General features: G+C 38.4%; 1 protein-coding gene across 2 annotated transcripts in view; it reads right to left on the reverse strand.

Moving 5' to 3' along the window:
* Positions 1-381: 381 nt before the first annotated feature.
* Positions 382-13335, reverse strand: part of Tbk1 (TANK binding kinase 1) — a 45246-nt gene continuing 32292 nt past the window's right edge. For both annotated transcript variants that reach the window (XM_048360317.1, XM_048360324.1), the window contains 9 exons: positions 13079-13157; positions 6304-6425; positions 6134-6210; positions 5106-5145; positions 4464-4565; positions 4275-4371; positions 3712-3818; positions 3186-3257; positions 382-1158 (listed from right to left, as the gene is read on the reverse strand). In XM_048360317.1, coding sequence (XP_048216274.1) covers positions 1107-1158; positions 3186-3257; positions 3712-3818; positions 4275-4371; positions 4464-4565; positions 5106-5145; positions 6134-6210; positions 6304-6425; positions 13079-13157 — 748 coding nt within the window. In that variant the 3' untranslated portion in view covers positions 382-1106. The remainder of the gene's footprint in view (positions 1159-3185; positions 3258-3711; positions 3819-4274; positions 4372-4463; positions 4566-5105; positions 5146-6133; positions 6211-6303; positions 6426-13078; positions 13158-13335) is intronic.

Consider the following 13335-nt stretch of genomic DNA (forward strand, 5'->3'; position numbering starts at 1 on the left):
ATACAAAAATTTGTTCCTATATCAAATATGGGAAAATCATTTGCCACTCAGAACCTGCTGCTCCTGTAAAGGTAAACTGGGCCAGTGCTGTAGCTCATGCCTTTAATCCTAGTACTCAGGAGGCTGAGATCTGAGGACTGTAGCTAGAAGCCAACCCAGACCAGAAAGTCCATGAGTCTCTTTGCTACAATTAATTACTAAAAAGCCGAAAGTGGACCTGGGGCTAAAGTGGTAGAACGCTAGCATTGAGCACAAAAGCTCAGGGACAGTACCTACAGTGGTAGGGCTTACCTAGCATGCAGAAGGCCCTGGGTCTAATAACAGAAAAATAGGTACTCTGTTTCTCAAACTAGATACACAGAAACACACAAACTTCTTACATTAAAATTGAGAGATTTATTTTTTCATGAAATAGTAAGCAGAATTAAAGAAATATACAGACAGCTTAAAAGAAATCAAGATGACCTTAGATTTTAAAGACAATTATACATTTAAATAAGGCCAAAGGAAAAATGAATTCAAAATAATTCACTGTAAAATTTTTGCTCAATCATTCATCTGAAATTAAAAATACAAGAAAAATTGGAATATGGGCACCATGTAAAACAAAATAATGCCATTCCATCCTTCACAAGAGAGCTGTGATCTAGTAAAATAGTGGCTGGACTCTGCTCCCCACATATAGAGGCCATCTGTCCATACCACCACTCACAAGTGACAGCTCTCGGTCTTTTCTGATTGGTGAGGATGCCAACTTTGGTTCCACTTAAGAATATTTCTCATAGGCACCAAGCAACATAACTCCTCTAGCCTTACTGGGAGAGGGGAGGGCGAGCATCTTGACAGATTGCTGGCCATGGCTTTCTTTTAGGGATCACTGAAGTCAACTGCCTCATGTTCTTATAAATGTTAAAAGACAAAATTACATCTGAACAGCAGCCAAAAATTTATATACTTCTTATGTATTTACAACATTGTACATATTTACATGACTGTGTCAAATACTGGATTGTAGAAATAAGAGATCACCTACAAAGGCAGTCATGTAATGCCCCAGTGTTATCTTCTCGTGCAAACAAACTTTCCCCAAGCTTCTTCGAAAGCTTTTAAAGACAGTCCACATTTCGTAGGCCACCGTCCATCGTTAAAGAGCCAAATCTAAAGCACATATAATAAGAAAAAAGATAATCTCAAAAGATATACTTCTTTGATCTAATTTTTTCCCTCTTTCCCTTCCTCCCTTTTTCCTTTTCTTTTTTTCCTCCCTCTTCATGTTGGGAATTAAGCTTGGGACCTTACACATGCGAGGCAGGCACTTAAATGACACCCTCAACCTCTGGCCCCAACATTTCAAAGAAACATACAGAACACTTTTCAAAGGAATAAACAGTTAATTTTAAAGAAGTAAAGCCACTCTGGTTTGTTCTACTTCTTACTGAAGAAGAGTTGAGTTATAATTAAATGAAAACAACAATTTAGTTCCTTGGAGAGTGATAAAATTGAGAAGATGTTAGTAAAAACTAGAAAATTGGCTAATTTCTTTTTGGTGAGGAAGGATTTATAAGCTAAGAAATAGAATTGGAAATGTGACATACTCAAGGGACAGTAAGGAATGGAACCCGGTTACATGGGAAGTTATGCTGATGATAATGGGAAAGTCAGGTACAAAGGCTGTGATCCAATCATTCTACGTTTTGAATGGAAATATGAATAAAGACTGCACCTTTTAGGTAACAAGAGTTTAGACATCAGCCATCAGCTTAAAGTCTAAAGACCAATTCTGGATAGAAGGCTTTAGGAAAGCAAAGGCCTCACACGCAGACCTAAAGCAGACTCTTGCATGCACAGAGAAGTCTACATGTAAATATACATATACGGCCACACAGGCACAGTGAAAGATTCATGTTTTGTGTTCTATTACTGTAAGTCTGTCACTGTTGCTGTTTTCATGTGAGTATTGTATTTGTTTAACTGTCTGGATTTTCTTTTCTTGCCTTTTAACATCTACATTCTAGCACAGGACTATTATAATTTTTTTTTTAAATTTTCTTCTCCTTTTCCTTTTCTCTGAAGTCATATCTGAAGCCTAATACCTGCCTTTTAGAATTCTCTTTTGAATCACAGTATCTTTCTCTTCCCATAGCTCTTCCCCATTTATATCCTCCTTCTATCTACAACTGGAATGCTTCCCTTACTCATTCTCTTCCACCCCTGGCTTGTTCATTCTAGTCCTTATTACCTAAACTCACGTTTGTAACTAAATCATTTGAACATCATTTTGTTGATAGTTTTTTTTTATGTAATTTCCTCCTTTTCTCCATAATTTTCTTTTTTTGGTGCCAGTCCTAAGGCTCTTGAACTGAGGGCCTGAGCACTGTACCTGAGTTGTTGTTTTTTCTCCTTTTTCTCAAGGCTCCATTTCCAGCTTTCCTTTGTGATCACTGATGCCGTCTGGTTTTTTATTTTTGTCTGAACTTTATTTTTATTCACCTCCCCTACTCCCTAATCCAATACAATATTAACTAATTTTTTCCTATTTCTCTCACTCCACATTCCTATTAAGTTCTCCCACAAAGCTGAGCTCGCACCCCTTTCAATCCTATATAACCAATCATCTACTAGTATTTTATTAGCACTCTTTCCTACTCTCACTTTCACCTTGGTTAAGGAAGATTTTCCCAGAACACAATGATGTACCTGGCATGCTATATTCATCTAAACGGATCTTCATTAGAACATATCAAGCTTGAAAGCAAGCTTCCTCAGTCTGAGGGGAGGAAAGTTCCACACACAGTGTCTGGAGCACTGAAATCAACTCTCTGTAGATCAAGACCCGCCCTTCCAGTCTACTCACCATCACCCAGGGACCACCCCGGGCTGAAGGAAGCTGGAAGAAACCACCAAGTGAAAAGACACAGGAGACTGAAATCTCCTTATCTTGGACCCTGATCTTGGCTCCAGTTTAAGATTACAAAATTCATGAAACAACAAAGTAACATGTCTTCCTCAAAAACCAATAATGCTACAATAAAGGACTTAGCGAGAGTGAAGAGGAATAAAGTCTAATCAATGAGCTCAATAAAACAATAATAAGATTGCTTAATGAAATAAAGAGACTGCTGAGTAAATTCAGAGGATTCAAACAAGAGAAACAATAATCACCATATGAGTTCTGCTTTACTCACCTTTCTAAAATATGATTATTTTCAGCAAGTTCTTTAACCACTCCTTCCATTTCTTCCTTTAATTTCTTCATACTACTCATACAAAATAAAGAAAACAAGCATCTCTGCTTAGAAAAGTACACACATAACTGGGTGATGGTGGATCATGCCTGTAATCCTAGCTACTCAGGACCCTGGCAGGAAAGCCCATGAGACTCTTATCGCCAATTAAATGTCAAAAAACCTGTAAGTGGTGCTCTGACTTAAATGGTAGAACACTAGCCTGGACCACAAACTCTGCTCAGGGATAGTGCCCAGGCCCTGAGTTCAAGCCCCAGGACTGGCAAAGGAAAGGAGAAAGGAAAGGAAGTGTGTGCATATTTTAGAATTATATTTATATTAGGTTTTAGTTCTGTAGCTCTAACTCATCATTAAATAACATCACTCAACAATGTATTTCACAATATATATCAAGATTTAAAAAATATCAGAACAATATTATAAACAGCAATAAAAGTAAATTATAATTTTCAAGTAAGTCTCTTACCCAAGAGTCATTTCCACTAATGTGTTAGAACTTGGGTAGATTGTGGTCATGGTATGTTTGAGTCCACTGGAGGCTGCAAACATTTTCTGAGGCAGAGTTTCTTGTAACTAAAATGTCAGAAAGCTACATTTCAGAATAAGAACTACTTAGGATGGCTCACAGACTAATTTTACAGCTATACCCTTTTAACTTTTCTTACAAATGATATAAGAATGATTTACCCAAAAGTTTTGCTGCCAAACATCTAAATTCTTAAAACGAATTAAAATGCATATTAAGAAAATGGTGCTGTGGCTCAAAGGGGTAGAGCACTAGCCTTGAGCATAAATTGCTCAGGGACAGTGAACACACACCCAGGCCCTGAGTTCAGGTCTTATGACTGACCAAAAAACAAATAAAAATTATATTAAAATGGACTATAGGCATAGGAAATATGTCCTACCTCTCCCTTCTTAATGATCAGCATAAATTTAGGAGAACTGAATTTTAATTTCTCCTACTAGGATAAAATATTTTAATAGACACTTTTTTGGTGATAGTAGGGATTGAGCCTTATACTGTACCTCATTAGTGTAATCTTGATACTTTGATACTTCTTCTTCAATATCAAAACACTGACTTGTTAGAGATAATAACTGTTTCCTAAGATGAAGCATCTTTCTAAAAATCAAAAAGAATTTGTTAATAAGCACTTAGTGTAAAATTCTCACAATATACAGTACACATTATCACCCCCAAAAGAGTGTCCTTACCTCATCCATTCTTCAGACTTATCCAAAAATGCTTCATACTTTTTAACACATTCATCTGTAAAGTGGGTCATAGCTTTTGTTGCATGGTAATACAACTTTTGCCTGTAAATTTAGAAATAACCCAAAAGGCTTAAACCAACTTCACTGTTTCTACTTTATATATTTAAACATATTCAAACGCTTCCTAAATATTTACTCAAATGACTGTGTGGCTTTTGAACATTTACAGTAGAAAGGAAAAATTTCTAGGGTAGACATTATAGCAGCAAAAGGAAAAAGATGATTCAAAACAGAGTATGTTACCAAAATATTTACTAAGAAGGTAGTTGTTATGTCTGCCCTTGCTTCTTTCTTGATCTCTACCCTCTTCCAAATACAGCACCTGAGGCAGTAAGCAACTGAGCAAAACTGTTTACCACCCCCACCCCCCACCCTCATCCCAGAGTCTTTCTTGTCCTGGCCACTTCCAATCAGGGACCAGATGAACAGGCTTCAATAATGTAGTCAGAGTAACAGTCAATAAAGTCAAGGCAAATAATTATTTGTTGCTGAAACTGATTTTTAAAGCAGAATCATATAAATAAAGGCCAATGAAATAGCTATGAAAATAGCCAACTTATTAAACACAGTCTAGACACTTACTTATCAAATTTATGGATTTGTTCTTCATTATAAGCCAGTCCTAGAAATAAGAAAATAACATACATTTGTGTTCATATGGAATTGCAATATCATGAACAGTACTTTTTCTTTTGAGATTATTGCTTCAAAATAGCTAAGAGTTTGAAGCAGATACCAGACTTGTGGCCTATGGGCTAAACATGAGTTACAGACTTAATTGGACTGCACAATGTTAACACACACACAAAATTAACTGCCAACAATTAAAAACTAGGCTATTTCTATCAAAATCCGTATTTCAATCTTTTTCTTTTCCTTCAAACACTGGGATTTGAAGTCAGGGCTTTGCACTTGCTAGGCCAGTGCTCCACCATTGTGCCACATCTCTAACCCCCTTCTGCTCCAGTTATTTCAGCCTAAGGTCAACCTCAGATCCCAGTCCTTCTAACCTATGCCTCCCATATTGCAGATAGGTAGCTTGTTCTGAGAGGGCAGTCTTACTTTTTTTGCTCAGCCTGGCCTTGAACATGAATCTTCCCAATCTTTGTCTCCTAAGCAGCTAGAATTATGGGCACAAGATACCACACCCAGCCCTCTAGCTTTTCTTTTATTGGGGGAAAGGGGAAGTACTTGGATCTGAATTCTGGTCCTTGCATTTGCAAGGCAGGCATGCTAACTGGTACCCCTAGATTTTCCTAAGAAATGGGCAGCCTGGGGTCCACACTGGGTGATCTGTGTGTCACCAGTGACCTCTCTGGATGGACTATCTATGCTCCAGTCTCCTCAGTCCTCCCTGGCTCCTCTCAATCTTGGCTCTTATCTGCCTGGCCTCAAAACTCTTTGGAATTTACGAGTCTGATATAACATATTCCAAAGACTGATTTTTAAGTACAATGTTTTGCACATTCAAGTTGTTTTCTAATAGAATCATATCTCTAAAACATGTAAGTGAAGTAGTCATTCTTACAAATATACCACATTAATTCAACGGAATTATAACTAGTTACTGTCTGATGTCAACAGATGAACAATCAGCAAATTTTACTTACTACGTTCTGCTTTGTCTTTTTTGAACTGATAGTAAATCTCTGTGATGCAATTTAACAGGACTTGTAGTTTTTCTACACTATTTAAGAAAGAAAAAACAAAAAAATTAACTGAATTGATATGAAAAGGACATTTAAGAAGATTAAAGACTCCCAGTAAAGTTATGACCTACTTTCTATCTTTAGGATGAGTGCCTTCTTGATGTGCCCAGGCATCAGCCAGCAATCCGCCAGGAGACAGTCTGCTCTCGATGTCCTGAAGACTGGTTTCTATTGTTCCCTGAGAGCTGGAAAGCTGAACAAAACCAATGGATTCAGACCCAGTTGCCAAAGTCAGGAATGATCATCCCAGTGCCAACAGAGTCTACCAACTGTACTGCATTTCTCTGTAGATTACACCAATTCAAGTTAATTATTGACATCTTTAAATATAAGAGCAGTTTCTTAGGACAATTTCCACCAATGAAAATATAATAAAATATAGACTACTATTAAAACACTGCTAAGACATTTCATGTAGTTACTCTTTTCTCTCTTTTTAATTTTGCAGTGCTAGGCATTAAACCCAGGAACTTACATATGTGAGGCAAGTACTATTGAACTATAAACCTAGCACAGTAAATATTCTTTTAATTTTAAGTAGGTTTTGAACTCCAAGCTGTGCTCTGTCACATGAGACACACTCAACTATCCCAATAATTACTTTTGTGTGTGTGTGCGCGCGTGTGCGTGCACACACGTACACTGGTACTGGGCCTTGAACTCAGGGCTCTGCATTCACTCAGCTTTCTCAATCAAGGTTGGCACTCTACCACTTGAGCCATGTTTCCCGGTGGGCTTTTTGCTGGTTATTTTGGAGACAATGTCTTGTGGACTTTTCTGGCCAGGTTGGCTTCAAACCTCAATCCTTTGATCTCAGCCTCTCAATGGCTTTGGTTATAGGTATGACCAATAAGTTTCTTGCTAAACACTTTTAATTGTTCAATTGTGTTTATTTTCCTGAAAAAATTAGTTAATATTCATTTGCACTGAGAGTTATATACATTAAAGAAGAGAACCATTACGAAAGTCCCCAGTGGAATATGAAGGTATGTATGTCTGTACAATATGTGCTTTGTCTATAAAGAGCCAAAAAGACAGTGGCTCTTAAAAATGAAAACTAAGGCCATGTGTGGTGGCTCAGGCCAGAGAACGAAGTATCATAGCTAGAGGCCAGCCTGGGCAGAAGTCTTTGAGACTCCATTTCAACTAATGGCTGGCTGTGGTGGTTGGATTTAGCCATCCTAGTGACACAGAGAAGCAAAAGTAGGACTGCGGCCCAGGCTGGCCCAGGCATGGAATGACCTACCTTGAAAATAACCAGGGCAAAAAAGGGCTGGAGCTATGGCTGGAGTGGTAGAGTTCCTGCCTCCTAAAAGAGTGACACCTTTAAATCCCCAGTACTGTCAAAATAAATAAATAATTTTTTTAAAAAATGAGGGGCTGGGAATAAGGCCTAGTGGTAAAGTGCTTGCCTCCCATACATAAAACCCTGGGTTCAATTCCTCAGCACTACATACATCGAAAAAGCCAAAAGTGGTGCTGTGGCTCAAGTGGTGGAGTAGAAAGAAGTCTTGAGCAAAAAGAAGCCAGGCACAGTGCTCAGGCCCTGAAGTCAAGCCTCAGGACTGGCAAAAAAAGAAAGGAAGAAAGGAAGGAAGGGAGGGAGGGAGGGAGGGAGGGAAGGAGGGAGGGAGGGAAAGAAAGAGCAAAAGAGAAAGAGAGAGAGAGAAAGAGAGAAAGAGGGAAAGAAAGAAAGGGAAGGAAGGAAGGAAGGAAGGAAGGAAGGAAGGAAGGAAGGAAGGAAGGAAGGAAGGAAGGAAGGAAGGAAGGAAGGAAGGAAGGCAAAGGAACAGCTAGATACCAGTGGCTCAGGCCTGTAATCCTACTCAGGAGGCTGAGATCTGAGGATCAATTAGTTCAAAGCCAGGTCAGGCAGGGAAGTCCAATTTATCACAGAAAAAGCAGGACATGTCAATGCATCTCATGTTAAACTAGCCTTGAGCAAAAGGAGCTCAGGGACAACACCTAGGCCAGAGTTCAAGCCCCAGGCCCCATGCAAAAAAAAAGTAAATGAACAAAAGCCTTATCCAATCCTGTCTAAAATTAAGCTTAGTTAAGCTTAGGAAATGTATTGCTTACCTATCATGTTATGAGTAATTGTAAAACTTACTAAGAAAGGATGAAGGTTAGAATTAAATGGCTGTGGTTTTTTTTTGTTTGTTTGTTTTGTTTTTTGTTTTTGGTCTGGGAGGGGCTCCTGATCCCTTCAAGCATCTGCCCAAGTTCTCCTCTAGCTCTAGCCACAAGCCATTGGGAGCTGGGGCATGGGGAACCTGTCATTTCTGTCTTTGCAACCCAAGCCTTGACAGATGAGCTAGAGGGAGCTCCTAGCTGAGAGGACAGGAAGCAGGCGTGCTGTCTACCTGAGGTTTAGCCACTGGCTTTGGCCTGTGCCTCTTCCTCCCAGGGTCCCTGATCTCACCTAGAAAAGTCAACCATGGGTTCTTGATACCCCTGTACCCCCATCTTAACCACATACCTCCTACTGTAGCAGGAAAGCTCTATAAGGCAGGAGAACCCCATGTGCCCCAGAAGGGAAGATGCATGTTCCTCAACACTAGGGCCTTCAAAGTCCCTTGTTCTGAAGCTTTTTTTTTTTTTTTTTTTTTGAGCTGTAGACTCACAGAACATTAGAACTCAAGCAGAATGTTGGCCCTTAGAAGGGCCGCATGACTGGGTTGACTTCCACTAGCTCCCTAGAGACAGACAGGAAGACCCATTCACAATTATTGGGTTCTACCTACTAAAATCAGTTCTGCTTTAGAAACAAAAAATTCCATACATTCATGTTCAACTATGTTAAACTAAGAAGCTACATGTATTTTATTATTCCCCTCGAAGTATAATACAGACCCTCCTTCACCGTGAGCATTTTCTACTTGATTATGCCAAATTGGTCCAAAATATTTGTTTTTCATCAAGAAGATGAGAACTTTAGGCCTGTATAAACACGATTCCTATTATTTGGGGTCAAGAATTAGAAGATACTTTTATAGATCGAACAGGTATGTAAATGGTTAAAGCAGTATTTGGGAAGTTCAAAAATTTAAAGCCTTTATTTTATGGTAGGAAATCTTACACAGAAGAGCAACAGATAAGATGGTGGTCTTTCAGGCTGGTGTGGGAATAGTGAGGAAAGTTTTAGGAACCAGCAGGTGGGAAGAAGTTAAGGCTCAGCAGAAACATGAACAAACATCCACACCACTTTTTGACAAAGGCCACTGAGACTTTCAACCACCTTAGAATACCACTTAAAAAGCTGCTGATTTGATCTATTGTGTAATAAATGTTTGATTAAAAAAACAACTCTGCTTATCTTTTTGCCCAACTCAGTACCATAAACTGAGCTCCATGTCTTCAGAGGGTCCCTTAAGTATACTGAATAAATGAACTGACCAACTAGATAAATGAATGAATTAATACCTGTAAACAAATTGAGCAAAATCTTATAGTTATCTATTACAAAGTTGAATGAGATAAATTAAAACTAAATATAATTGGACTTTGGTAAAAAGTATCAATTAAGATTGAATGTCAATGACTACATTGTTTTTAAAGTTATACATATAGAACTCTTTCCTATTTAAAATAATGAATATTCATATATATATACATATCTCCTGAGATTTTTTTTTTTTTTTTTTGCCAGTCCTAGGGCTTGAACTCAGGGCCTGGGCACTGTCTCTGAGCTCTGCCGCTCTATCACTCGAGCCACAGTGCCACTTCTGGCTTTTTCTGTTTATGTGGCACTGAGGAATCGAACCAGGGCTTCATGCATGCCAGGCAAGCACTCTACCAGTAAAGCCACATTGCTAGCCCCTGGGATTTTTAAAAATATAAATATTTCATATATGTAAATATTTTAATATATAAATTTATTATTTGTTTGTTTTGTTTTTGCCAGTCCTGGGGCTTGGACTCAGGGCTTGAGCACTGTCTCTGGCTTCTTTTTGCTCAAGGCTAGCGCTCTGCCACTTGAGCCATAGCACCACTTCTGTCTTTTTCCTCTTTATATGTTGCTGAGGAATCGAACCCAGAGCTTCATGCATGCAAGGCGAGCACTCTACCACTAAGCTATATTCCCAGCCCTTATTTATTTATTTATTTATTTCCGTTTTCCCCAAATCTATACCTCCCTGTTTTGGTAGCTAGGCACTCCCCACCCCCTTTTATGAACAAGACCTTTCTCCTTCCATATGAAACTGTGCATCAAAATATTCCACACACTCCTTATCCATCCACCCATGTGTGGCCAAGGCATATTGCATTAGATAGATGAATCAGATCCTCTGGCCCTGAAAAAATGAGGGACAGAAGAACCCCAATAACTGATAACAAAGATGGAAACTCAATTTACTAAATGAAACTTACATCAGATGGGCACTAAAATCTCATGCCTATCCTAGCTACTTAGGTGAGTAAGTTCTAGAAGATCAAACTGCTTTGAGGCTAGCTGGGGCAGAAAAGTTCACCAGATTCTATCTCCAAAATACCTAGCAACAAGAGGGCTGGAGTCTTGACTCAAGTGGTAAAACACCATCCTAGCCAGCAGAAGGCCCTGGGTTCAAACTCCAGTGTGAAGAGGAAGAAGAGAGAAGCAGAGGAGGTATGAAGGAAGACGGTGTCCTGTACTATTTCAGGACACTGAAAAAACTTTTAATAACCATTGCTTGGGTAGTAAGCATATGTGGTATTTTTTTCTATTAATAAATTAAGAGTTTATATTCTAATGTTTTAGTCATTACAATTTATACTCAAATGTTCCTTACATTAATCATTCTATTAATTGTTAGAATTTACGTTCTAATTAATAACTAAAAGTTTTGGTTTTTTTTGGCTAGTCCTGGGCCTTGGACTCAGGGCCTGAGCACTGTCCCTGGCTTCTTCCCGCTCAAGGCTAGCACTCTGCCACTTGAGCCACAGCGCCGCTTCTGGCCATTTTCTGTATATGTGGTGCTGGGGAATCGAACCTAGGGCCTCGTGTATCCGAGGCAGGCACTCTTGCCACTAGGCCATATCCCCAGCCCCTAAAAGTTTTTTAATGTCTTCATTAGGGAAAGAACACAACTCAACTGCTTATGAGGAAAATCAATGCAGTCTAGTGAAAAGAAGCTGGCTTCAAGTTAGAAGACGAGACTGCTAGTCCTTAAAGACTATCATTAAGCCATTCACTCATCTCTCCTTTGGTTCACATAAGAAATGCAAATCTCATAAAAATGTCACTAAAATGAAACAATTTTGACTGAAAGCAAACAATGCTAAAAGCAAACAATGCTTTTAGCACTGAGAATGAATATCTATTGCCAGTACATGAGCTAAATCAAGCTCTAGGCCAAAAGCAGGGAAAAATATGCAAAACATTATAACAACAGAGCACTCTTTATTTAAATGCAGGTTAATATTGGGGATAACCATCTTTTTTGTCTCTGACTTCCAATCATTTCATAGCAGAAATTTTCAAATTTTTGGATCAAGTGTCAGTAGAAATTCACTTTGTTTTAATTCAGTTTAACGTTTTAAAGTCTGTAAACAAGTGAACTGAGAATTTCATGGGACCATAATTTCCTAATGCTTAATGCACTCTAACATTTTGACTCATACTGTTAAAAAAAAAAAAAAAGCAAAACTGCTGATTGCAATGCACCAAACTTCACAACTTATTACTTGTTCATGACTCATGTTTTGGAAACTCACTATTTGAGATATAAAACTGAGGAAAAGCAACACCCAAAGTTCATTGTAAGATGGAAACCTCCTCCTTCTCCCCCCCCATAACGTAACATTTATTTAATGAACATGTTAAATACTTAAAACTTGCAAGAATATAGTATTTTTTCTATATCATTTAATTGGCACAACACATGAGATGAGTAAGGAAATAAATGGTCTATTTTTTATACTTTGTTAGTAGGATTCAACTCAGGGCCTTTTATTTGCTAGTTAAGGTGATCTACTACTTGTCTACCATGAAGCCACAAAATGGCCTATTTTTGAGAAAAAAACAAGGATACAAAGAATTGAAGGCCTTATGTGGCCAACCAGGAACAGCTACATAAATAGCAACAGCCCTGGAAATAATCCCTGAACCTCTATAATGTATTTAAATGAGAGAGCAACGACTTTAAATCTGTATCTGTATCTATTGGTACAGACTTGTTGCCTTTTCTAGTTACAGAAATGATCCACTGCCCTGAGAATTATCAATCTTTCTTTCTTTACCTTTATTTTGGAAACGATCTGATATTTTCCTATTTTGCATTTCTTTCTAAACAAGTTTAAGCACCCTATATTCAGATGCATGTAACTTGCACTCATAAACTTGCTTTAACTGCAACATAAGAGCATTAGATTTCAAAACCAGGAAGTGAAGGATGGGTCGGGGAGGGGAAAGGGACAGATAGCTATGCAAGTTTAAAAACACAGTAGGCATTTGTAAATGTTATAAAGAATTTCACGGGGCTGGGGATATGGCCTAGTGGCAAGAGAGCTTGCCTCATATACATAAGGCCCTGGGTTCGATTCCCCAGCACCACATATACAGAAAATGGCCAGAAGTGGCGCTGTGGCTCAAGTGGCAGAGTGCTAGCCTTGAGCAAAAGGAAGCCAGGGACAGTGCTCAGGCTCTGAGTCCAAGGCCCAGGACTGGCCAAAAAAAAAAAAAAAAAAAAAAAAGAATTTCACAGCAGTAAAGGTATTAATTATTGTAAGTCTCTAAAGATGGGAAAAGGCTACATTTTGTCTGGAGATTTGTAGAAATCTCACTGCTCTAAGAAAGTTTAAGTGCAATTTTTCCATTAAAAAAACAGATTATGGCCTTACAATTTTCATACTTTTGCAAATACTTACTCTCAACAACTTGGTGTGTATGTCTGAAATTTCACCTAACTCTGCTGCTTCTAGGTGAATCTTCATCAACTTTTCGTATCTGCATGAAGTCAGTCACAGGAAAAAAAATGAGTATAATAAATAAATGCACATATTTTAAAAGATGTTTTATGAATTATTTTGAGAGTTTTTGTTTTGGTTGGTTGTAGTGGGGCTCGAACTCAGGGAACTCTAGGTGCTATCACTGAGCTTTTTTTTTTTAGCTTAAGGCTAATGCT

The sequence above is a fragment of the Perognathus longimembris genome, chromosome 1 (genome assembly GCF_023159225.1).
Source record: "Perognathus longimembris pacificus isolate PPM17 chromosome 1, ASM2315922v1, whole genome shotgun sequence".
Taxonomy (NCBI): Eukaryota; Metazoa; Chordata; class Mammalia; order Rodentia; family Heteromyidae; genus Perognathus; species Perognathus longimembris.